This window comes from Arachis stenosperma, chromosome 5 (assembly GCF_014773155.1).
Source record: "Arachis stenosperma cultivar V10309 chromosome 5, arast.V10309.gnm1.PFL2, whole genome shotgun sequence".
NCBI lineage: Eukaryota > Viridiplantae > Streptophyta > Magnoliopsida > Fabales > Fabaceae > Arachis > Arachis stenosperma.
In genome coordinates this window covers 26,962,131-26,988,661 of record NC_080381.1, presented here as the reverse complement: position 1 = coordinate 26,988,661, position 26,531 = coordinate 26,962,131, and the positions used below count along the sequence as shown (strand labels likewise).

The 26,531-nt window shown below is 32.5% G+C and overlaps 2 protein-coding genes and 1 long non-coding RNA gene across 7 annotated transcripts; 1 reads left to right on the top strand and 2 right to left on the bottom strand.

The window, feature by feature from the left end:
- Positions 1–228: 228 nt before the first annotated feature.
- Positions 229–9,380, bottom strand: LOC130982345 (phosphatidylinositol 3-kinase, root isoform). The gene is made up of 18 exons (XM_057906321.1): positions 8,667–9,380; positions 8,302–8,398; positions 7,750–7,843; positions 7,007–7,159; positions 6,713–6,922; positions 6,345–6,523; positions 5,563–5,710; positions 5,225–5,320; positions 4,550–4,685; positions 4,338–4,459; positions 3,611–3,805; positions 3,248–3,418; positions 2,877–3,014; positions 2,068–2,222; positions 1,598–1,741; positions 1,344–1,491; positions 1,090–1,271; positions 229–903 (listed from the first exon to the last, which is right to left on the bottom strand). Exons 1-17 carry the CDS (start codon positions 8,779–8,781, stop codon positions 1,134–1,136), a joined length of 2,439 nt encoding a protein of 812 aa, XP_057762304.1. The 5' UTR covers positions 8,782–9,380; the 3' UTR covers positions 229–903; positions 1,090–1,133.
- LOC130982347 (uncharacterized) lies at positions 9,294–13,356 on the top strand. 5 transcript variants are annotated; one of them, XR_009087126.1, is made up of 5 exons: positions 9,294–9,528; positions 10,571–10,788; positions 11,706–11,896; positions 12,194–12,312; positions 12,399–13,356. It is a non-coding gene; the product is annotated as an uncharacterized LOC130982347 (long non-coding RNA). The 5 variants fall into 5 exon arrangements; XR_009087125.1 differs by having other exon boundaries at positions 9,297–9,528; positions 12,899–13,356; XR_009087124.1 differs by having other exon boundaries at positions 9,299–9,528; positions 12,194–13,356.
- LOC130982346 (polygalacturonase At1g48100-like) lies at positions 10,129–16,076 on the bottom strand. Its single transcript, XM_057906322.1, has 7 exons — positions 15,555–16,076; positions 13,725–13,856; positions 12,917–13,138; positions 12,784–12,828; positions 12,487–12,694; positions 11,647–11,837; positions 10,129–10,956 (listed from the first exon to the last, which is right to left on the bottom strand). Exons 1-7 carry the CDS (start codon positions 15,996–15,998, stop codon positions 10,564–10,566), a joined length of 1,635 nt encoding a protein of 544 aa, XP_057762305.1. The 5' UTR covers positions 15,999–16,076; the 3' UTR covers positions 10,129–10,563.
- Between the last annotated feature and the right edge of the window lie 10,455 nt (positions 16,077–26,531).

Here is a 26,531-nt window from a genome sequence, read left to right as displayed (position 1 = left end):
TTAAATTAAAAATATCTTTGTTGACCAAGTATGAACCAAAAATAATAAATTTTATTAGTAATGTAATATTATTCTATTATTAATATTGATACCACAATTAACAAGATACCTTAATTAATATCAATATTGATTCCGCCGTTTCAGTTACTATAGTTTGATTAAAATCAACTAAAAAGACTTTAAACTATAAAAAAAAAAATAAAAGAAAAAGGTGTGCGTTCAAGACTATGTAGCATGTACTCATAGTTCCACTTAAAAAATGTTTTTCTCCTACTAACATTCGGAATATCAATTAGGTGCCTTCCTTTTCATGCTCTCATCTTTTTGGAAATTTTGCAATTCCATGACAACCACAATCAACCATATTAGCTTGTCTTGTAAGTTATAACTATCTATTTTATCTTTTGAAACACGTATCAAGTTACTCATTTGAATTTTGGAGTGGATAAACGTGGTCTTCCCATATAATCTATTATTTACATAATATGAAAATTCAGAATTAAGTTTATGATATATCAAGGCGCATACACATACACACGCCAACAAGGACGACACAGCTATATTTATTTACAAGAAATGTACATCGAACTGGAGATAGTAGACTTTCTTTAAAGCTAACAAAATGATTAGTTACCATTTGTTTGGAGATGCTAGAGTTTTATGCGTTAAGCTGCCATCTTGAGACTAATGCAGGCAGAAGAATGAAAGATAACTAATTTAATTACAGTTGGAGACAATACCACTGCCTCCAAGATACCTAGTTTAGATTAGAAATTAGAACTGCGTGTATAAGCTAACTGCACAGTTTTAGTAGGATTAAGACCTGCCTCTGATTATAGAGAAGAGACAACTGCATAGGATGATGGAGATGCTTTAGAAAAAGCCTTTAGACAACACCACATGCTGCAAGCAATAGAGGAAAGGTTAGGACTAGGGAACAAACCCAAGAAAAGAATAGAAAATGCAGAATCAGTTGCCAATAATGATGTGTCTAGTGTCTCATTTTATGTGCAAAGGGAATATGCTTCAGTGACTTATGATTCAATTTGAAAGCTCAAAATCTGTGTTTGGAATACAGCTAGAAATTACCTGGCTAATTACAAAGGTGAAGCAACACGCAATAAATATTGGGGTTACCGCCAATACTGCGCCCAGCGATGAATGGTCTCAACCATTTGTGGGAACAATGCACTCACACTCTCGTTGATGAGATCCTGGAAAAAGTGTATGCTGGCTTCATCGTCCAAGTCCAAGCGAAACTTCTCTTGAAGCTGTACAGCAAGAAAGTCTAAGAACAAAAGAACAGTAACTGACATAATTATTGTAAAATAAAGAAGCTTTACCTTGAGGATTCCTTTTTCAGGATCAGAAGCTATGTCAGGAATATTTGAACCCGCCATTAAGTAAAACAGATTTAAAATTAGGTTACTGGATTTCCGAAGAATGTTGTATGCTTCACAACAATAGGACTTGAACCTTGTATAATATTGGCTGCAGGGAGAAAATGTTAACAATCACTACATTATCTCAATAACCAAAGGCACAAACAACGAGCCATTGTTTTGAATCTGAATGAACTATCCCATGGAAACTTTACCTTTCAGCACCACCCATAGCCTCAACCATTTCCTTGCAAAGCTTCATCGGGGGTGGAAATGGCTTAGGATCTCGCCCAAGGATAAAACCAAAATCAACATGAAAAAGACGTCCATCATCTCTAAGGAGGAGATTATCCAAATGCCTACCAAATAAAAAACTCACTTCAAGCAGGATAGAATATGGATTCCATGAATAATGTAGCATGCTCATTTGATTAAGTATAGAATAAATGATACTCTTTATTGAAATTGAAGAGAAAGAATTGGAAACAGTTGAGCTGCATAAATGAAAATAGAATTTGTATCCAAACATTAAGACTAGTTTATTTAGAAATAGGTAAGAAACCTACTTCCTTACTTTTATCCTTCTCTATTCCCCTTTAGCCTTCATCTTCTTTTACCAGTGGACCAAAGTTACTACAAACAACTAAAGTAAAATGGTTCGCAGTGAACAAAAATAAACAATTACCTGTCTCCAATACCAAGTATATATGTGATAACAGAGTAGCCAGCACAGCTTTTTATAAATGTTTCAAGACAAGTGGCTGTAATGCCAAAAGGTCCATGGTCATCAGGATGAAACTTCTGCAGGTAGCTTATGATACTACGGTGCTCCGATAGAATCTAGTCAGGAAAGGATTGCACATTAGTATAGAAATTCAAGGCTATACATCCAGCAACCAACCAGCTTATTTACTGAATATCAAAATCTATCCTAGAAAATTTCAAGTGGGGAAAGAATGAGTTGGATACAGTTAATATGCAACTAACAAACTTCAAAAGCCTATATTTCAAACAGAGAAAAGGACTAGCAACCTTTCTGACGAGAGAACCAAAAAGAAAAAGAAAAAAAAATGTTTGCAATCAAACATATAAACTTGCTCTGACATAGTTGTACCCAAATATAAATTGACGTCCATGACAAAACACACATCTAGGCATTTCCAGATATGTTCAGTGTTTTCAAGGAAGTTATAGGATAAATTATTAAAGAAAAATACTCATTTTCAACTCCTTTAACAAATATTAAGTTATCCACAATGTAGTGATGTGCTGGGATATATCAAATATGAAATAAAATGAAAATAAGATTGGGAATACTAAGACCAAAGCATTAGCTTAACAGGAATGTGGTTACTTGCAAAGTAACAAAGGTTCACTTCTACATTAAAAACTTTATATAGTGACAAAGGAATCTTCAGTCACCAAAACACAAAAGGAAAAGGAACAGCACTGAATCCAGACTAACAAAAGAAACAACTCTGAAAAATACCATACCTGTGCTAGCGAACGGGATGGAATGAATTCCAGCATGCCTTCATCTTGCCCAGTTGCTAGCACCATGTATGGTGTTAAGTGCAGGTCAAGATTTTCCAACTTAAGCAATCGATCCATTAGTGATACCATTTGAACAACCTACAAAACAGAATTCATGTAATGAAACTCATGCCTTCAGAAGATTGATCTATAAATTCAAGTAGAATTCCTAAGTGTGTGCATAAGCAGACAGGCAAGCATATGTTTGGCAGTGCTCAAATGCACACGTACACAGGTATCTATGGCAACTGTATTTAGAGCAGAAGAAAGAAGAAAGAAGAAAGAAGAAAGAAAAGAGAAAGGGGTGGAGAAGTAATGTTTTGTAGGAATACCAATTGGTCCTGTCGAATGTCATCACCCTTTTTAAATATGATTTTACAGGTTCCACCATTTGCTGTTCTAAAAGTAAGCCGCAAAGGATGCAGCGCACTTTTAAATATTGACGACTCTGAGGGTACAATCCCAGTGATGAGGACACCAGGCGCCAGAGGTGATCGTATTGGCTGCAATTGAAAGTAGCGTCAATACATTTGAAAACTTTTCTAAGATTTCAATAGATATAATTACTGGAAATACATTGGTTAAATACAAGAGATCAAATAGTTGTCTTAACTATAAATACCATTCATTGAAGTAAAACTGTAAACAGACAGATAAAAACAACAAATGACTATGCCAGTTCATAGACTAATTACCTCATCAAAATAAGTAAGCTCACTAAGAAGACCAGATAGCAATTGTCGGAGCTTTTCAATCTTCTTCTGTGTATTGCCACGGACATTCCTCACATCTCTTGTGATTGAACACAACTGAGCAGTCAACTCTGTCTGACGCACCAAACTCTGCCAAAGTTTAAACCCATCTTCCTCTCCATTCACACCAGCTGCCATCTGAAACAGGGCATAATAGTTTAATTTCAGAATGAATACATTTATTTTATTACACATCACAATGATGCTGGATACAATCCAAGATTAATAGGCCAAACTATATTTTCTTCAAACATTTATTGCATGTATGCGACAAATGACATCACAATGTTTTAATTAAGCAAGAAACCATTTTTTTTAAGAATAAATGAGTTTCACAGTAAATAACTAAATTTAGACAGGGTGGTCTTCGTCAAAGTTTTCATTCTTAAAATCAATAAATTAAAATAAAAACAACTTATTCAGAGATAACGACAAATTTTAAAAATGTCAGAATAACATGATTTTGTGATGTAGGAGTATAAATGAGGTAAAAATGTCTTAGTTATTAGGTCCAAACTAGCACAAGAAGAAATATACAATATCTTTTCAAGCAATATTTTTCAGATGCAGGTAGAAGAAGGGTACAGTCTACATATTATGACAATGAGAACCATAGACACAAAAATTACTGAAGCAAATGCTCATGAATAAGAAATTTATGAGTTCACACCTTCATCATATTCTCCTCCAAGATCTCGTAAGTGCAGTAAAATCGTTTGGCATATGCAGGGTCATAAAGTTCAACAGCCACATACCAACGAAGGAAGCTTGCCAATTCAATATTACGTAATGCTGTCAGAGTTAAAAAGGTTTCCTTCATCAGATAAACCAATTTTAATTAGAATCAGAACATGAACTTGCTCTTAAACCATCTGCACATACCACGTTGGACAAGGAAATGAGAAAGGCGAGATTTGTCAGAGCGCTCAAACCTAAGAGCCTGAACCAGCTGAAGCAAGTAACATTCAAGCTCCTCATCATCAGCTCTTTCAAGAACACTAACAGCATAAGCACGGACCTGAATAGATACAACTGGATTAGGCCTTATATAGCTCTTAAAGGTCCATATATTACTCCTAATGAAACTTTGAATCGAAGGTGAGATATGAAGTTATATATCTAGACCGAAAGCATGGGCTAGGAATGCCTTGGCAATTTTATCCCTACAACTACTGTTGTATTAATTTGATGGCTTCCTTTTGGTGTTCTATTCATGGCTATTTCATGGGAATCACATTTTCTAACAGGAAAAGAGATTTGCAGATGTGACACAGTGTTCATTTGTAAATAAAGAACGGAATTTATTAACATGAAGAGAATTGTACAAAACGACAGGAGGATGAAAGACCCTCCTAACAAGAACAGGCAAGTACATACAAGAGGCAAATATTGAAGCATATATTGTCTCCTCAGTTCTCACCCTATTTGTAATTATCCTCTCTTCAGTATGATAAACTTTCTCTTCTCTATAACCATTATAAACTTTCTCTTCTCTATAACCATTATTCTTTTGGGGTAATATCGATGGGGGAAAATTCATGTATATGTCAAAATTACCTCTTCACTTTCAAAAACAGGAGAGAGAAGTTCAAGTGCATCAGAAACATCAATCATTTCCCACTTTCCCATCAATTCTAGTGCTTGTTTTGCTTCCTGAGATGAGATCAGCATTAGAGGATATGAGAATTGGGAACCACTCATTGATAATACATTAGCAAGTACACAATCTATTTTCTAGGTTATATTATTCATACATTGTCTAGTGAAGATGAGTTGATGTATTGAGGCTACAGCCAAATTGTCAAAAGAACTCATTGCTTTAAGTGGCAATGTTATCACTCACCCAAAACCAATAATATAATATCTATTACCAATTCCCAAAACAACAGGCTAACCTGAACATCGCTCCATTCAACACAACGAAGGAACTTTGTGAGAGCCCTCTTTTCAGACATTAAAGAGAAGCGAAATTTCCATAATAGCTGTCTTTCATCTCCACTCAAAGTCCTTGTTGGTGGATACTTCAGTATCCTCTGAATGGACCTAGACATTAAGGAGTCAGTAAAATAGTTAGACAATCATTTTTATGCTAGAACATAGGCATTAAGGTGTCACTAAAATAGTTCAAACAATCATTTATACACTAGAAATTATCTTAAGTACAGTACTAGACCTCCAAAATTTTCTTTGGATAACATTTGGATGCCATAAAAAAGCATTGAACAAATGGTATTGTCTTCTGACATTGCAAAAATCCAAAGATATATTTTTTACCCATATTTTACAAAGTATTACTGTTTAGAAATTACAGGAAAAAAAAGCTAATTAAATCTGAATCCATTTAGTTTTGAGATGTTAACCACCAGAAACCAAAGTTTGGTAATGCAGGTGCTGAAATGGGCATGGTTACACATCTGATGTGCCACATGTACAACATAAAAACTGTTCAAGATTTAAAAAATAAAATAAAATTACAAAAAAAAAAAGAAAACTTCTCTTTGAAGTGTCCAATCTTCCCAGATTACTTGAAACTTCAGTAATATGTCAATTGCTTTCACTTTTCAGTTCATAAATGTCGAGAAACAAACATTTTAAGTGCAGAAGAGGCAAGCGCACCGTGCAGTCTTATGATAGATAAATAGATAAAGTGGCAAAGTAAGATTAAATTTGAGCTTACTTTCTCTCATTTGAGCTTGGCTTTAAATCTCTGTCTATGACACCACGGGTCAAGCTTCTGGCCAACTTTAATTGTTTGTGCTCAGAGGGATTTATCTTTCCCACTTCAGGGTCCCAGACAATAACAATATCATTTGTTGAAGCTATAGGGGATGGCATCAAAAAATTTGCACCAGATTCCTACGTATTCTAACAAAATAAGAGTTATAACATCTGTAGGGATCTATAATAACATTTAGTATATAACTAAAAATATCCCCCCCCCCCCCCCACCTCCACAACAACACACACACACAAAATGGAATGAACATAATAATAATAATAATAATTAAGCACAAAAAGATAACTGACATTCGGAGGCAAGAATACCTGAAAAACAACCCGATGCTCAAAACTACAAAAATCTACAACCAAGTACAAATGAGAACTTCCATTTTTTAAGCTTTCACGTTCCTTGATTTTCTCCATTGTTTTAAACGTGAGGCGATCTAGCCAGTCCACGCGTGGAATCTGACCTCGCTCGTACTTGTTCACAAGCTTTTCCAACCGCTCTAACTCACCGCGCTCATGCCTGGGGACCTAATGAGGACAATCCATAGTATATTTATCAGCATAGAGGATGGAATGATGATAACATCTAAGATCACTTAAAATGCTAATCACCTTTCCAGGTGTACTAGTAGGGAATGCTCCATCTGCCTCTTTTCCTGGCCAAAGCCTAAGCTTTTGCTTCCCAGTTTTGAGCTGTTTTTTTCTGTTAAAGAGAAGAATTGTGGCTCCTCCAACCAATCCGTCACCATGTGAAACATCCCAAACCTATTCAAACAAGAATATTGATAACCATATCAAAATTCAAAATCATATTTTGTAATAAATTTTGTAATCACCCAATTACATAACAAAATAGCTGTTAAGAAATGAACGCAAGCTGGATAACCAACAGTGCTAGAAGCAAGTAAACATAACATTTTAGACTAAGGCATAGGAATAGGTATTTTGAAGAAAAATCAAACGGAAATTCACAATAAACTCTGGTGACATTTAATTTTCACTATTGGGGTGTAAAAATATTCTTTGGGGATTTGACTTATATTAAATTGTAAAACTTCAAATGTTCTAAAATTTGGTAGGCTAAGGTAAAGTTAATGTTTCTTGACTGAGTGTTTTCAGGATTTTCATTCACAGCAAAATTGTAATTCTTATGGAATTATAAGAAGGCTATCCATCCTTTGTCATTTTATTTACCATGTTACTGCTCCCTACTAACCGTGCAGCAATTAGAAACAAGGCAAAAAGAAAAAAAAAACCTGTTTCAATCATGGATAGATGCAACAAGTACAAAAGGAACTCCAAGATCTTGTTCTATCGTGCTTGAAGTAAGCAAGTAAGCCTAAGTTGCCACTTACAGTGAAAGTTAGTTGTGATTGAGCAGTTAAGTCTCGATATTTAGTTGTCAACGTGATGAGCTCATTCCAACAATATGGTCCTGAGGACTCCAATCTTCACGAGAAGAATTGTAGATATCAAAATCCAAAGATACAGAAAATTGTCAGCAGAAACATATCAAATCCCTAATCTAGTAATAATTGTCAGCATAAACATATCAAATCCCTAATCGAGTAATAACTGTCAGCATAAACATATCAAATTACTGATGGAGTAATAAACATGAGCTACCTAACAGGAGAAAACATGATAACAAGAAGAAAAGAACGAGAATCCCATGGAATTTGTACTTAGATTAGATCTCCAATATTTTCAAGAGAACATCTATGAAGTTGGAGAACACATTATAGTAACAGTAATAACAAAAATAATAGTAATGACTAGGACAAAAATCAAAACCTCCATTCCTCCCATCCCTATAACTGTTCTGCATGTGAGATTCACTATCCAGGAGATAAAGATCAGAACTTCAACACTAAAAAAGCTGTCAAATTTGACATTTATAAAATAACCTTGTTCTCGTGGGAAGGCCAAATTGTGCACCATCAATGTATAATGCACACTCAACATACAACTCTCCCGTTCTATCTTCTGTAGGGACATTACTTTCTGCATTTTGAAAAACAAAGATTCAAAAACCAAAAAGGAACACAGGACCAAGCACATTAGACTAATTCACAACAATATTCTACTATACAACGTTCAATCACCAAGCTCAAGAAATCAATGAAACACGGTATTAAAATGATAACAGATAACAATCCTCAATTAAACTGACTACTTAACCAATTTTTTTTTTCTATACAAAAAAAAAAAGGAAAAACAAAACTCCGAACAAACTCAAATTAGTAATATTGGTGAAGTTTGGTAATTGAACCTGAATTGGGGGATTTGACGGGAAGGGGCAAATGGCCTTCAAGGCGGTCGACGCGGAAGGTGACGGGGAGATTAATGTCGCACGAAAGGAAGAAGCGGAACTCGTTCCCAGTCATGTGAGCTGAAAGGATTGTTTGTGATTCAGATGCTATCTTTTTCTTTTTCTTAATGAGGAATTAGGGTTCTTCTTCTTCTTCTACTCCAAAATCGTTTTAGAGGCAGCTTTTCCTGTGTGTTGCCAAAATGGAGAAGAACATAAAGTAAGCAAACGGAGAGAGGAACAAAGTGGCGGCAGAGAGCGGCTATCGAGGAGAGCAGAGTGGCAGCAACGAGACTAGGAGGCTCAAAAGATAAAAGCGGTCGTGAAAGGCACGCAAGAGAAGCGATGGCAAAACAGGCGCATCAACAATGTCGCCGGCGATATGGCAACCGCGAATGACAGTGAAGGGTGAGATAAGTGGGAATTGGGAAACCTGGCTAAACCGAAACCTAATTAATTTGGTTCAACCCGATCCCGTGACTCGAAGTACGTAACAATTAACACTAATCCGATTGACTGACTAGAGTATAGACCGGGTAAGACTATTTTTCGGTTTTTGTTTTTGGTCACGGCCTGGTAGGCCAAGGGGAGAGCCCAACAAACAGAACCCAAACCCCACAAAACCCGCCCCGAAGATCCTCCTCTGATCCTTTCGACTGCTGGGACTTGAGGAATTGGTATGCGTGGCCACCAACCCACAGGGCGGACCTTCCAGCGGCCGCCTAGTCCAGCTCCAAACTCGTTGCAGATTCAATCGGGCCGACTCTGGCCCAAACTACGGCCCTACACCCCGGCGAGTCTACGATTAACCATTTCAGATAAAGTTAACCTTCTATTCTATTCTATTCTTTTTTTTTTATGAACAAAAACAGAAATACATGAAAGAAAGTCTTGTAATCTAATCCTGTTTTATCTTAACTAATTTAATTACGGGTTAAATATGATATTTGTGATACTTATAAAATAAAATTAAATATATTTTTTGGAGTTATTGGTAAGAGCATTTTATACTTAACTTTAAAACATATAAAATTGACTATAATTATGCACTATCGTCATGTATGTACTTGCTCTGATTCTTAAATATGATTCCATGTAATTCTTCAGTTTAGGAGATTCTTGGTATATAACTTTTTCTTTTATTTTTTATTTTGGTGGATGATGATATTTTAGTTTTAATCCTTATTAGTTATTTATGTATTATTTTGTAGGTTTTGGTCCTTGCTTTCAGAGCTGCTAATTTGATTTTTGGTCTCTCAAATTATCTGTTCTATTATTTTTTAAGTTTTCTGCGTTTTTTCATATAGAATTTTCCCTTGTTTTTCAAAGAAAAATTGATCTCTGTAGTTACATTTAATTTAATTTTAGTTCCTCAAAACATTATGACAAGAAATCATAGGGACCTAGGATATGATGTCAAAAAGTATTTTATGAAGCCCACAAACAAAATTATAATCCAACTTAGGTGTCATCACTCATCAACAATGGAATTCAAAGCTCATTTTTATTGCATACATAGATGCTTGCTACAACTTGTATAATAAGATCTCACACTAATGCAATTTGGCAAAGCTACAAGGCTCTGCCATTTCACAATACTTTTTGGCCTCTTGCTGATCGCAGGGCTTGTAATCTGTATATATTCTCATGATAATGATGATAATAATAATAATGGCAACCTAATGAAGAAAATTTCCTATAATATAGGGCTCTGATAATAATGTACACATGCTTGCTTTCATGTCTAACTAGCTAACATTGTGAAGGGATATATCTAAAAACTGCTTCACCCTTCTCAGGTGATCCAACAATGAACAGCCACTTGAAATTTACATATCTCTTTCATTGGTTTAATGGTTCAACAGATATCATGATCGGTTTGAATCCGGTTGCTCGATGGCTTCCCGATCTGTAAACAATCGATAGTAGGGACAGTGGGGGATCTCAGTTCTCCATAAGTCTGCCAGCAGAATGGATTACATAGATGGTATTGCTGCTGAACTGGTTTCAGCTCCACCTTGTTTAACGACACGTCCACGCATGGCAGGCTATCACTGCATGCGAAGTGAACCGGCTTTACCGTGTAAGTTCCCTTAATTCTGTCATAGTTGATTCCTTCCAGAGACACAGCTGATGTGTGGTTTGTGCATGTTCTTTTGTCACAATAGAATTGGTCAATAACAATAGGGAGTTGAACTTCAGAAACCTGTATGTTTGAGAATAGTACCCCCTGCACTGATCCTGAACCACCCTGCATACATTTTATTTGATTTTGTTCATCATACTCGGAAATGTTTTATAAGTAACAAAACAAAACAGAAGTCTATTTTTACTGCGTATATAATTGGTTAAATTACTCTGTTGTAATTAAGTTCTTGTAGTTTAAAAACTTCCAATTTGGTCCCTATACCATTTTGAAAATCATTAGAATTAACATAATATTCTGAAAATGAGAGGACGTTTAGGTTTAGGGACTTAGCATTTAAGTGTGGATATTTTCAATTTGAGGAAAAATATTCTGGTAACTCTAACGTCTTTGACACGACAAAGACCTAATTACAAAATTCAAAACAGTGTAAAGACCCAATTGGAAGCTCTTTTATTACAAATAGAGACCGACACAATAATGTAACATATATAATTTTCATCTTAGGGTAATGTTTGGTTGGCAGATAAAATTTGTGTGAAATTTTCATGGATGAGTCTAAATGTGTTTCTCTGTTTGCACTCCAATTTTCATCTTAAGGTAAGCCGTGTGGTTGTGGAGAAAAAAGAATGGTGTGTAAATTATTCCGCTACATTTTTACTTTCAACCAAATATACTCTAATTTACTTTCACCTTTTCAGTGAACTAATTCAATTCTGTACTCCAAAATTTCCCAACTTGTTTACAAGGTTTTCATTTTGTGGTGAGAAATGATTTTGTACAAAGTGTTAGTACCTGCCATGTCTTGATTCTGACACCATTCATTGTGTTGTGCATGTTGACATCTCTGACAGTGATGTTTGAGACACAGGCTCTGGTGTTATCCTTACCTAAGCTTCCAATGCTGATTCCATGTCCTGGCCCACAGTTGACATCGTGTACAAATACATTTGAGCACCCAGTTTGTATGGAAATACAGTCATCACCTGCACCATGGTTGAAATTCAGAACAATACTTATTAGCCAACTCAAAAACTACTTTATGGTGTGTGTTATATATGTTCGTGTTTGGTTTTGCTCGTGATGGAGCTTCTCATGTTCTATATCCACCCTGTGTTCTGCTAATTAGAGCTTCAATTAAGGGTTGATAGCAATGATGGAGTGAAAACTTTGTGTTTGACACGTGTCATGTAGTAGATGGCGTGTAGCATTGGTAGTTTGTTTGCTTGCCATGTGATAGGATAATGCTATGCTCTTTTAAAACTAATATTTACTTTTTTTGTTTTGATTTGTTTTAAGTAACTTTATGTTGGTTGACCTTATAAGGTTTTTTTTTTTTTAGGTTTTTTTGTGCTTATCTAATCCTTGAAAAGAAGTGTTGGAGCAACGGTTGAGTTGTCTCCATATAATCTCAAAGCCACAGGTTCAAGCACTGGAATCAGCCACTGATATAATTACCAGGTTAGGCTTCCTGCATTATACGTTTTGGATGTGGCCATTCCCTGACCCCTGCATTAATGACTTGGCGCGGGATACTTGTGCACCAGGCTTATTCAATCATTGAGACTCAATTGTTTTAATGATCATTGTAATGCTGCAATTACTTATACATAATTGAAGTCTTGAAGTAATTACCACATGCTAAGTTGCTGGTATGAATCATCACATTTTTGGAATTCTGAAGGTGAATTCCATCTGTATTTGGGCTGTTACCAGGGGATGATATGCTAACATCATGGACCAGAACCTCATTGCAGTTGTCAAACTTGAGGTGGCATTGAGGACTATTTTGAATTGTTATGCCTGTCACTACTGCGTTAAAACTCCCATAAAATCTTAATGCCTGCGCAAATTAGAAAAACAAGATTATGTTAAAACAGTCCCTAAACTTGATTCAAAACTGCTCTTTGTGGAGTTTCAAACTGATCTTACAGTTGGCTTGATGCTTGGCATTTTCCTCCCCATAGCACTCTGAACCTAGTATAGTTGAAGCATAGTACATTATTAGTTTCAATTTGTTGATATTTTGTCATGTAAAATTTTGTAGAAGTAACAGATAATTTACCGGCACCGGTGGTTTCCATGTGTGGTTTAAAGGGACTATGAGCTTTTCTTCACCATCTATAGGGTTATCAAATGGCTGGTCTTCCCACCAAACTGAGCCTCTTCCATCAATGACACCCTTTCCTTGAATGGTGATTCCCACCAGCTTTGTAAACTCCAGCCATTGTAGCAGTCCTCCACACCAAGCATTTGCATTTGTTGGAGCAATAATTGTACCATCAAGCTGACACAAATAATTGTACCACCCTTATTAGCCTAGTTTGCGTTGTTGCTACATTATTTTTATTTTTATTTTTATTTCTAATATTTAGAACTTATATAATAGACAGAATTGTTATAAATGTTCTAGAAATCATAAGGACTGTTAGTTGAAATAAAACAATAAGACTGGTTTATGTAAGTCAATACTCAACAGCATATTTCATCATTTTGTCTACTCAATTTTGACAGCATTGTGTCACTAAAGTATTTTTAATATTACTGCTGTTATTTTTGTTCCAGCAAAAGATAAGGGAAAAGAAAAAGAAAACAAAAAAAAGGATGGGATGGTAGTTAATGCAAAGTTTTCAGGACAAAATGCAATAACTGTTCTATGTTATGTAACTTTCTGAATTAGCAACAAGACATTGGCAAGTCATTTGTCTTTTGTTAAACCATGTTTTAGCCTGGTGATTTGTGAATATTGGGATGCGGATTAGGAGCACCCTTTGTTCACATGTTACCTACTACCTACTACCTAGCCTTGTGTTTTTCCATTTTTTTTTTTTTCCTGCTGCTTTCAGTTTTGGTCGTTGTGTAACTTGTGTTACCTGAAAAACAATGCTTGGTTTGCAATATGGCCCTGAGAATGAAATAGGCCCCACATAGAAGGTGTAATCTGCTGGGACTAGCATTGTTGATGCCTCTACCTTGCAAGCTGCTCCCCATGTGGCTTGGAATGCCTGCATTGCAATTGCAATGTAGCTTTTTCAATTTTATAAGTGGCAAACCATAAAAAACAAATAAGGTTATGAGATTCTAGAGTTCACTAAGTTTTTGTAGAGTTATGTAATGGTCAAATGTTAACTTGTGAACCCAATTTTAGAAGTTGATAAGTTAACTCAAAAGAGTTTAATAATCTTATCAGGAGCAAATTATATTAATTCGTTCTTACTGATTTACTACTTTACTTATTAAATGTGTGTAAAAGTAATAAATATAAAATCAGTTGCAATGATAAGTTGTTTATAAGTTAATTAAAAGCTTTGAGTTCAAGTTATGGAAATAGGGGGAAAAAGATATTTTTTTATAAATTATATATAATGAAAAGCATTTTAGAAAAGAAAGTTGGTACCAACTTTTTTCATATCTTTATTATATGTAGTATAGAAGTATAGATACTCGCGCAGTCTGTGGAGCACAAAGTGAAAAATATTTCAACCAATAATTGAGTAATATTTTAGATAAAAATGTGTGTTGTATCAATTGAAAGTTGAAATAGAAGACCAAGTTATCTAATACTTCATGAACACTCCACAGCACAGTAACAAGGTTAGGTGTTAGTTTGTTCCTGTGGGTGTCTAACAATTATTGTGGGAATCATGAGTAACTGCCTGTGAAGGACGAGAATCATTCATCAAGTAGTGGGGGTCCCATCTCTTTGGTTCTGTTGCTTTGTCACCTATTCTATATATATTTCTCACTATTTAGCCTTTAATCTATGATATATTCTAGCCTTTTTATGGTAAACTCTTTTATTAATAGCAATTATATGATTTGTGAACACTGATGCAGTATATATGCTCCTAATGAGTAAGACAAACGGCTTTGATAGGTGAGAATACTTGTATGCATATGCTCCTTAATGCCATATTATTCTACAGTTAAATTAGGTAGATGAGACCATCATATTCACAGGTTAGTGAAGGAAAAGATTCTTATTTTGTGATTTTGAATCACCCTATCTTTTAGCTAGGAAAAGGGAAAAAAAATAAATATTTACTCTCTTTTAGTCTTTTCTGCCTAATAAATAACTAAATAAGTGTTTTTTTTTTTTTGGGATTGTAATAATTGTTTATTTAGAAATTTGAAGTAATAGCTTTGTTAAATGAAAATTAAAAGTATGAAGAGAGAAGAGTGTATATAAGAAAAATATAATTTGGAAAACATAATTTATTAATTTTGTAAACTCGTTTAAATTTATCTTAACATTAAAATAATTTCAATTACTCTCTCAATTTAGGTGTCTAATTAGAATTGGACACCTATTTTGACCAAAGTTGCTTTCTACTCTACTAACTAAAGTGCCAAACATGGTGAAGTGACCAAAAGGAAAAAATTTACCAAAAATTTTCTCTTACAATGCTACTTCCTTACTCCTTAGTAAATCCAAGACAACATAAAAATTCACATGTGACAATGCAATGCTATAACAATGTAGTAAGCAGCATGAAAACTTGTTTTTCTAACTATATCAGTATAGTTCATAACTCAATAAGATTGCCCTGCATGTCCATTGAATTGTGATGAAAACACTGAATTTTTATGGAAAGATTTGAACCACACTAAAAACTTTTCATGTTACCTTGTAAGCAAAAAGCTAAATTATTATAACCAAAATGCTAGTGAATGTTAGACTCAAAAGAGTTCTTTCTTTTTACCTTTGTGTCATCAGTGCTTCCATCTCCCTTAGCTCCAAAATCCAGCACATTGAATATGATAGAATGGCCACCATTGCAATCTTTCGGTGGCGGCGCTGGAGTCGAGGGTAAGCCGACTTTCGGCTTGTGACTCTTTGGTGGTGGTGGTGGTGGTGGTGGAATGGTTGTGTATGGTGGAGGATTAGGTGGTGATGGAGTACTCTTTTTATGTGTTGGAGGCTTTGACTTTGATGATCCTCCACCATGGTGATTGTGATTGTGATTGTGACTATGACTATGACCATAATAACTCTTACCTTTCTTCTTATACAGAGAAGATGAGAAAGCTCTGGCATGTCTCCAATGCTTGCCTCTTCTTGCAATGCAGGACTCAAAACTTGAACACCAAATAAGAATTGCAATGACAAGCATGTAGTTCAAGTTCTTCATACTCAATCTACTCATTTTCACTTGTTATGTGGAAAATGGAAGTTGAAAAACTCTGAAGACAGCCAGAGAAAAAGAGAGAGAGAGAATATGAGAGTCTTTCTGTATTTCCAGAACAAAGTGACGGCTATGTTTATATAAGGAGTGCAATGTGTAATTGAAATCTGAAAATGCAGGCAAATACAAGAATAAATATTTTTGGTCATTTAACTAAGGTTTTGAGTTGTAATTTTGAAAATGGAAAATATTTCTTTGAAAAATCTATACTCAGCTGTATGAAATTCCAATTACGTGAGGTAAAATATAACTCATTTAAGTTGCTTGAATGATTAGTTTATTTGTCTATTTAAATAAGTGTCACGAATTCAAATTCTATATTTTCTGTAAATAACAATTCATTTACCAATAATAAAACTTTAATTAAAATTCAGATTCGCAGCAGAAAAATAATAAAGAAGATAATTCTTCATGGTTCCGGGTATTTGTGTTTCCTCCTCTTACCTAGCTTTTCCTATCTTTTTTCAATTTTTTTTGTGAATTTTGATTAGCATTTATTTCACGATCAGAAATTGGGAATGGCTGCTATTCTCTTGCCACGTATTAAAAAAGTTGTCACATGTGACTAAACCTTTTTTGTTTCAACAGAGGCTCTTTTGGAGTGAAGCAGAAATGAACATAAGCCAGAGGGATATTAGGATTATAGTTCTCTTGGACCAGGAAAAACACTAGTTCAGCTATGTGCCACTGCCACCTGTAGTGACTAAACAACCTATTGGTTGTTGGGGTTACAATTGTCATTTAACTGTGCACACATATACACAGTCTTTCATAATTATTATTGGAGGAGGCCATCATAGCCGTATCTACCTGTTGATGTTATTGTCCCAATTTCTTTTTCATTTACAAGCTTAAAACATTAGTTTTAATGTGGATAAGATACATTTATTATTTGATGAAAGCTAGAAAAGAAAATCATTGATCCTGAAATTGAAAAAAACCATATCATATGTGAATTTTGAAACAAAACTGAAACGTCACACATTGTTAAACCAGATTCAGTAATGTTGCTAACCAAACAAAATGGTGGGTCTTGGTTTTCAATGAGGAATTATTGTTAATATCATTGCACTTATCCCTATGATTACATTTGGATTATTTCTTTCCCTTGCTCATACAAACATTATTACAAGTTGTGTATTGTACTAATTAATTAAATTACTTAAACATATAGTATAGTATAGTATAGTATCTATAGTGTAATGCATCAAGATTTGATGGGAAAAGACAAAATGATACACGTGAGTGGGTCTAAAAGGAGTCAAGGGGCACTGATTATAACAGCTCTTAATGATCACATGCAAACTTCACGGGCCAAGACTTCTGTGTACTTTGTCTTCTTAATATGCCATGAGCCCACTCTCAATTCATTACACACTCATAACTTAACATGTTTCCTCTAATTTCGGCTATTTCAAGAGTGAATAAATTGAATTGAATTGAATTGAATTGAATTGAATTGAATAAACGCATTATCAAAACTACTAAGCTCCTTTTAGAGTAATCTTTAGGATATGATATGATGTTGCATATAGAATTGAAATTTTAAAGGAAGGGTTTTGAAACAAATTAAACCACCTTATAAGTTCTAACGCCCACAGATTCTGCAACTTTTTCTTTTTCTTTTTTTTTTTAATTTTTCTTCACGGATTTGTTAGACAATATTTTCTGCGCAAATGAATAGGAACAAAAGAAAAAGTACAATGTCATGTTCATGCATTATTTTTGTGCATATGCCTTGCAAATCTATTCAGGTCCCCCAGAAGTGAAAGATTACAAAAAAAAAAGTGATCAATTATCAGAAATTTATTGGCATTATAACTTATAAAATCAGTGTGGTTGGAAAAAAGCATTGTTATTGATTTAGTGTATGGTTAAGAATGTAAGAGTTACCGTACTATTTCTAGCAGAATCATATTCAGGGCAGGGTTATGGCATGATTTTTGAAATCATTGTCCTCTGCATGAATTATGAGGTTTTCATATGCATATAGACATTTATGTATCTGTTCTTTTATATTCTTGTTGTAAACGAAATTGGTACATACATTCCTCCAACTATATATAGTTACATAGTTATACTAGTATCTTGTCGGACACTTTATACTCGTCAAATTTCATTTTGATTGATTATTGTTTATAAAACACAAATACACAACAAACACAAAAGAACAACGGTCAAAGAATTTATAAGGAGTATGATTTAAAATAGGTAAATTTTCTGGTGTCTTTTTATTTTGATACTGAAATTATCTTTTAAAACAAAAACCAAAAATTCTCAAAATTTATTAATTTTTGTATCTTTAAAATCAAACGTTGATTATTTAGTTTTTTTTTTTAACAAATTAGACAGTAGAGCAAGGACCTGTAAAATAATATATTACATGATTATATGAGAGTGTAAGATAGCAATTAAAGTCAACATGATATGATAATTTTTGGGGGGTGAAAATGATAGGCATGAGGGATTATATAAAGAATGATGAATGATGAAAATACAGGTGTTTGTTTTGTGTTATTTGCATGTTTTTGTAATCTCGAGTACATGAGAGGGAGCTTGTTGAATGTCAGAAATGAGTGTCAGTTGCAAAATGCCAATGCTTGAAAGCCACTCTTCATTCTCATCACACACCCTGCTTTTTTGTGACTCCCCCTTCTTCACCTTCATCATGCATGCCTACACCTAAGGACATCTACAACTCATCACATATTCACATGTATTCTTATTCAACCCTGTTACGCACAAAATTAGTTACTAAGTATAATATAGAATATATGTTAAAATATAAATTAAATAATACATATATTTATATATAAAGACATAATAATTGATTTAGTAGTTAATTTTTTGTGTATATATAGTATTTTTTATTCTGTTTAGTGTATTCATTTCTTTTCCTTTTCTATAATTAAAATGTTGCCTTAAATAGTCAATAGTTTTTTTGGCTAATATATAGCTAATAGTGATAAAATGGGAATAAAAAAAAATAATTATTCATGTTTTTGGTTAATCTCTGTTTGCAGACTCTTTGTAATATAAGTGTAAATTATAATAATTTGTATGTACATGCGTCTGTAAAAACTGATAAAATATCAAGAGTTTGATATATTGGTTATTGGCCAAAAGTTATTAATTCTCTAGAGTTTCTAATAAATAATAAAGTCATCTCTGTTGATTTACATTTTATTTCTTTCTCTGCTCCAGCTATGGTGATAAAAATAAAATACGGCGTGCCCCAATAAAATAAAATAAAATAAAATAAAGTCCACCCAACTCTTGACAATTATCTCCAAAGAGATTAAGAGAGGAGTGTGTCGTATCGTACGATATACGACCATCTTAATCTTAACCATCTTTTTGTGGCTATGAATGTATGTAGTGTTGTGTCTCTCTCGTGAACATTTAAATCGTCTCGTGAACGGCATGGCATGCACACGAAGATCATTAGGGTTGCTTCTCATCCATTATTAATTTCGTATACGATTATGTTATTTAAAATTAAAATTATATTTTTTATATTTTGATAATATTTTTTAAAAATTATTATTTAATAATAAAAAAACATTTTTTTAATTTTAATAATACTTTTAAAATATTATAACTATTATATAATCACAACAGTATACTTAGGCTTGGTTTGTTAAAATTTTTACTTTTTAAAAGTAGCTTATAAAAATTGTCTTTTAAAAGATAATTTTTTAAAAGCTGCAACACTTACGTTTGGTAAAATTAAATTAAAAATAACTTTTAATAAGTACAAGCACTATAATTGTGTTTGGTAAAACAGCTTTTAAAACTTAAAAAAATTATAATAAACATGTTTATAACGAAAAATAATTTATTTTTTTAAATTCTTTAAAATTTTATATAATATTTTAGAATAAAATAATTTTAAAATAAAAAATTATTTTATATATTGACTCACCTTCACGGATTACAAAAAAATGAGACATATATCTCAAATAAACTACTTTTATGATTATATATCTATATTTACATATGTATATACATGTTATTATTATTTTGACTAATATTCATGCAAAAAAAATTTTATGATTGGTTTTCATAAACCAGGTCAACCTCTTCACATTTTAAAGAACTGATAAAAACATAGTTGTCAGAACCGAACCGGTGATCGAACCGGTGAGGTTATTGGGTCACTGAGTCACTGGTTCAACCGGTGGGTCACTGGTCGAACCAGTTAACTCGGTATAATTAAATAATTATATAAAATTTAATTATTTTTTATCATTTGTATTTTTATTTTTGTTTTTATAAAAATAATTATCATTTTTAAATTTTAATGCTTTATTAATTAGTTTATATTCATTTTTTATTATATTATTATAGGTGAAAAGTCACGTAAAATTATTTTTTTGTGAAGTTGATATTTAAGAATCGTTAGATGATTTGACTAGTTTAACTAAATATCATCTAACGATTTTTAACTATCAACTTCATACGAAGACAAAAAATAAAATAATATATTAAAACAATAATATTAATAGATATCATATATTCATGAAAAGAAAAAATAAATTGTGATTAATTAAATTTTTTTATTTATCTTTTTAATTTGTATATATTTAATAAAATTTATAGTTAAATAAAATATAATTGATTTAAAAATGAGAGACTTTGAAATTAAAATAAATTGAATATAAGTGAAAAGCAAAAATGCTATATGTATTATAATTTGTATATTAATTAATGAGAATCACTCCAGCTTGGTGGTAGAAGCATGCCAGCTTTATGCAGGAGGAAGGGGTTCGAACCCCATTGGAAGTATTTTGGAGAATTTTTCAAAAATCATCACAAGCTGACACTTGGCAGCGCTGGAGGGTATGGTGCATGGTGGAGTTGCAGATTACAGGTCTATTGTACATTCACCTTCAATATTGACCGATTGACTCGGACCGGTCTGGTTTTCGCCGGTTTTCACCGGTTCACACCGGGTTAGACCGGTTCGTACCGGTTCTTTGCCTGAAACGGTCGCAAGCTTGGACCGGACCGGTACTAGGTCCGGTTTACCGGATTTCCGGTCGAACCGGCGGTCCGGTCCGGTTCTGACAACTATGGATAAAAAACAAACAAATATCATAAATCTACTGAAAAAATACAAAAACAATGCACAAAAAAATAATATAAATAGATAAAAGTTTATACCTAATATGTGATAGAGATGTATTTGTATTGAAATTTGTGAAGATTAGGTTAAAAATAAAAAATATACGAAGACTATTAAAAAATAAAAAATATAATAAAAATTTCAATGACAATATAATAGCGAAAAATATATAGGGAAAATAAATAAAATTTGATAAGTACAAGCCAATTTTAAAAAAACTCCCGTTGCTCTTTTAGAAGTCGCAAATATAAATACTTAAATTTTTTAATTTACCAAACCCAAAATAAAATATTTGTACTTTTTAAAAGTACAAACACTTCTTAAAAAAATTTTACCAAACCAAAACTTAGACTACTAGTTAACTATGCGCTCCTCGCTGTTTCTTCAGTTGACTTATAAATTTAGCACGAGAATCAAATTGGTTTTTTATTGTTCACATTATAATTAAAGACTAGAATGGTAAATAAGTTTATAAAAATTTACATTTCGTATGAATTAATGTCTAAAAAATAATTATAAAATTTTTTATGATAGTAAATATTTATTGATAAGTTACGCTAAAATTAAAAGTTTTTACTTTAATTATATGAGTCAATTTTAAAATAATATATTTTATATCTATTATCATAAAAAAATTTATTAATATTATTTTTAAATTAATATATTTAAAGTTTAAATTCTCAAAAATTTATTTGTTATTTTATTCATAATTATTAAATTAGTTTTTTAGGTAATGAATCGGTCCAATTAATGACATTAACGAAAGTTTGATGTAAAGCATTAACTTATACGTGTCATGCATCAGACAAACAAACATAGTAGAAAAAGTGTTTCAATGATTTGAATCTATTTATATGACCAATTTAGTCATATATAGAATAAATAGAAGAGCAATTCAAATTGTTATCTCTAACCATAATCATTATCGTGCTGAAAAATGTACTACAGATAAATATCAATGGAAGTATAGAATTAGTAATTCATAAGGTTATATTAGGTTTGTTCGGGTGAGTTTTTTTTTTTAAGACATTTCTTAAAATGGTCTTATATATTTCGAAAGATTTTTTGAAAAACTAAAGATAATTTAATATTTAAATAATTTATATAAAAATATTTTTTATTTATCAATTATATTTAGATAAAAAATATATAAATATTTTTATTTATTTTTTATGTTAATTTTTTTTAAAATTGAGATAAATCTATTAAAAACACAAGAATGTAACTTTTATTTAAAAAATTCTAAAATACACTAAAATTTTATAATTTTTTTTTGTATAATGTAATAGCATCCAAACATATATTGTTCTTTTCTGCTCCAATGGACCAATTGTATTATTATTATTATTATCGTATATTCATTGAAGAAAAAATTGATGAAAATGGAATAAATTGCGGTTGGTGGCTTTAACCGACAAATTATTGCACTAGTGTCCCTACTTTAAATTTGTTGCTTACAAGTTAAAATAGTTTATGGGAACATTATATAAAAGTTTATAGTTATGTCATTCTCCCTAAGAAGAATACAATTATATGTTTTTGGACCCGTTCCCCCGGTCGGTTACTAATAGGGAATAATTGAAAGTATAAGTTCACTTTAAAAATATTACCAAAAAATATTTAAAGAAAAATTCACTTTTACATCAATTGCAAAAGTTTGGTAAATTATCTTTTATAAAATCCGAAAATATTAATAAATACATTTATAAATGAACAAAATTAATTTTATATTAAAAAAAATCTCTCTATATATAATAAAGTACAAACACTACAACAAAAATCGTCAGATATTATCAGATTTATTGACAGATTTACTAAAAAGTCCATCGATAATCTGTGTTTACTGTTGAATTTAGCGGCAAAATAAATTTGATGGTATAAATCTCGTCGGTAACTGTTTATCGACAGATATAAATTTTTAATTGGCGAAATTCTAAAGTTTGATACCGTTAAATTTATTTCTCGATAAACCCAAAAATAATATATTATTTATTAATAATTAAATTAATAATTATCGGTGGATTTAACCGATGGTAAATTTGACAATAAACTTAAATGTTATTTTTTTAAAATAAATTATTTAAAATTTTAATATATCATTTTAAATATTTAAATTCAATAATATTTAAACTAACAAAATTTAAAATTTTACAATTTTTTTATGATAATTTATCTATAACCTTTAGTTAACGACAAAATTAATGAACGCTACCAGCTTAATTGAATTGAATCTTGATATGGAACAACCAAGATATAATGGTTAACCCACAAACAAAATGCTTGAAACTATGCCGAATATATATACATCAAGGAAGTCTTTTACAATAACCATTAGTTTATTATTGAATGATTGCATCATCATATCTACGAAACTAACTTGCATTTTTTTTACAATTATATACAAAACAGAGACAACTGTAATTAGATAGAGTAAGGAACATGTGTATGAGGAATGATAGAAAATCTAAATAATGCATATATTGGCACAAAAAGTTACAAACAGTATGTAACCTTGATTATTTGCTTTCTTTGTAGTAGAAGCAAATTCTTAATTGACATAGTCGTCAGTAGTTTTAGAGATTCATTGGTAACAAGTTGCTCTATTTATAAACTTGAACATCAAAGCAAAACAAGATTATACAGTCAATAACATATATATATATATATATAAAGATAGTGCAAGAGATAGCAGCAATTGTGAGACTTGGACAATGCAAACTTACTTTAGTGCATCGAATTCTCACCTCAGCCATAAATTCATGTTTACTCTTCAATCTTTCCTATTATTAATAAAAAATATTTTATTTCATTTTAACACTTAAACTATATTATAGATATTGACGAGATAAGCCTCAATGTAGTCCCTGAAGTTGCACTCGAGTCTCATAGTAGTTCCTGAACTTAAAAATTCCTCAAAGTCATCCCCGAACTTGCACTCCGGGACTCAAAGTGGTCCTTCCGACAATTTCAGCACACGTGGCGCAACCGGAAAGCTTAGCTGGTAGCGTTGGTGACACGTGGGACTCACAACGGCTAGCTGATGTGGTAGAATAAACTCTTCCGACTCAATTTGGTCCTTCAGGTGAAGTTAAAACCCTAATCCCCTTTTTTGAAGGCCACATTGTTCACTATGCTGTCTCCTCGTCGGTGCTGTGTTCTTCTGTTCTCCCTCTCTGAAACCCGAAGGTTATGGCTAGCACGAGCAATGCATGTGGGAGCTCGAACAACCCACTATCGTTTGGAAGCATCACGAGGAGAATGAACAGAAACAGAGAAGCTCGTTTGCCAAAAATGAAAAAAAAAATCATGGGAAGCCTGGTTTCTCTGAAAGAGGTAAGCCAAAAATGAAAAAAAATGTGGTTCCTCTGTTTTTTGATATTGTTGTTAATCTAATATTCATAAAAGTTTAGGCCATTTTTTTTATTATAATTGGTGGGTATGAACGCCTCTGTTCTGTTCTCTGTGCTAGGGTTTGATCACTACTGGCTTTCGTAGTGGTTTGGCCAAGAAAATTGTAGAGTATGAGTGTTTCTTGTGTTTTGATGATATGAAAACCTGTTCTTTATGTGTTAGGATTTACTGCTCTTAGTGGAGGAGTTTCCAAACTGTTAATGTGTTTCAGGACAATGACTCTGATCAATGAATTTGTTAAACAGAGTTTGCATGATCACAGTAGAAGTAAAGATCTTTTGGGAGTTGAAATTTTTTGTAACTCTGATAATGGATTCTGAATTTGACTGATTTACCTAATTGTCTTTCTTTGTATTGGGTTGGTTTAGTTAAACTGAATGTAATATATAATGTTGTTTAGTTAAACTGAGTGTGTGATAATAAAGGATTCTTGCATACATAAGTTAGAGTAATATAAAGTAAGTTTTGCAATTGCTAATGAAGTTAACTTAGCTATTGGAATAGTCAAATTGTTTGATGAATTTGGTCTGGACTAGTGGATTAGTTGTGGGAAAGGGTATGTAAATTTGAATGGTTTAATCCACCAAGATTGAAGTTAGTGTCTAGAGAACTACTATTTACCATTACTATTTCTAGATGGTTTTTCTTTTTTCATCTCCACCTTCAGTGTTGTATATTATTTTATTCTTTTTAACCTCTCTAGTTAGTGATTACTTTAGCTCCAAATTTGGCAGATTTTCTTTATTTCTGTGTGCCTTTTTTTGTTGGTAGTAAGTTGTAGTTGTATATATATTTTTTCCTCAGTTGTAAAAGAAAAAAAAAGGGTCTTGGTCTTGGGTTTTGTGGGGAACTACACGGAGAGTGAAGTTTGGTGCCTGTCCTTGTGATTTATTTGCCAGTTTGATTTAAGGCACATATTGCTGATTATATATGCTGAATTAATCCTGGACTGATTATATGATGTTAATACACTGGGCTGTTGTCTATATATGCAGAATTAATCCTGGACTGATTATATGCTGCATAATGTTCTGTCAATCTATTATTACTCATTTATCCTGTTCTGCATAATATTCTGTAACAGTGCTGTGTAGGGACTAGTTTGATGTCACTTACATAAGTCTAGGGACTAGTTTGATGTCACTTGAACAAGTCTAGGGACTATTTTGATGTCACTTATAGAACTGTAGGGACAGTTTTGCTGCTCGAAAACAACTATCTGACCCCTTCTTTGGGATTTGAAACAGGGCCTTATAAATGCAGTTAAGGAGATTTTTCTAGATGTTCATCACAGATTCTGTGTTTGGCATCTGTGGAAGAACTTCAATAAGAAATGGAAGGATCTCCGGCTTAGAGGGCTACTTTGGGATTGTGCAAGGTGTACTAGCCAAGATGGCTTCCTTGATATCATCAAAAGATTGAAAGGGTTAATAAGGAAGCATGGGAGTATTTGAAGAAGTGGCCCTATGCAAGGTGCAACACAGAAAATTGCTACAAGACTTACAAATTTCATGAAGTTTGTGCCCAACCCTGGATTCAAGGCACCCAGACACAAAAAATGAAGACTAGGATGATTATGTTTAGGAAAAGCAGGCTGTTTTTTTTTTGTATCTATTTTGCTGATGTTGTTTACAATGCCTAAAATATTGTCCCAGTGTTGGGAATTTTAGTATTTGAATTTTATCAAGTCAATATGTCAACAACTTTGATATACTTGATGTTTTGGCTCTATATTGTGTCTTTTTTGAATCAAACATTACCCATATGAATTATGAATTATGACTTTATTGAATTGAGTTTTCTCATCCTTTTGTTTATATCTTATCCTCTATTACAAACTTAAGAATAGTTCAAATCCTGTCCATTTCTATTTCATTGAAAAGAAGTCCAGGAACAAAAGTATGCATATAATCAAACACTTTAATTTCCATTTCTTTCAAACAAAAGGATAGGAA

Excerpts from the sequence above, each read along its gene's own strand:
- LOC130982345 (XM_057906321.1), bottom strand. The coding sequence starts at position 8,781 with ATGACTGGGAACGAGTTCCGCTTCTTCCTTTCGTGCGACATTAATCTC. Across the intron at positions 8,399-8,666 it reads CGTCAAATCCCCCAATTCAG|AAAGTAATGTCCCTACAGAA; the intron begins GTTCAATTACCA and ends TTCAAAATGCAG. Across the intron at positions 6,524-6,712 it reads AGCATCGGGTTGTTTTTCAG|GAATCTGGTGCAAATTTTTT; the intron begins GTATTCTTGCCT and ends TAGAATACGTAG.
- LOC130982346 (XM_057906322.1), bottom strand. The coding sequence starts at position 15,998 with ATGAGTAGATTGAGTATGAAGAACTTGAACTACATGCTTGTCATTGCA. Across the intron at positions 13,139-13,724 it reads AACCAAGCATTGTTTTTCAG|CTTGATGGTACAATTATTGC; the intron begins GTAACACAAGTT and ends TATTTGTGTCAG. Across the intron at positions 10,957-11,646 it reads TCAGAATCAAGACATGGCAG|GGTGGTTCAGGATCAGTGCA; the intron begins GTACTAACACTT and ends AAATGTATGCAG.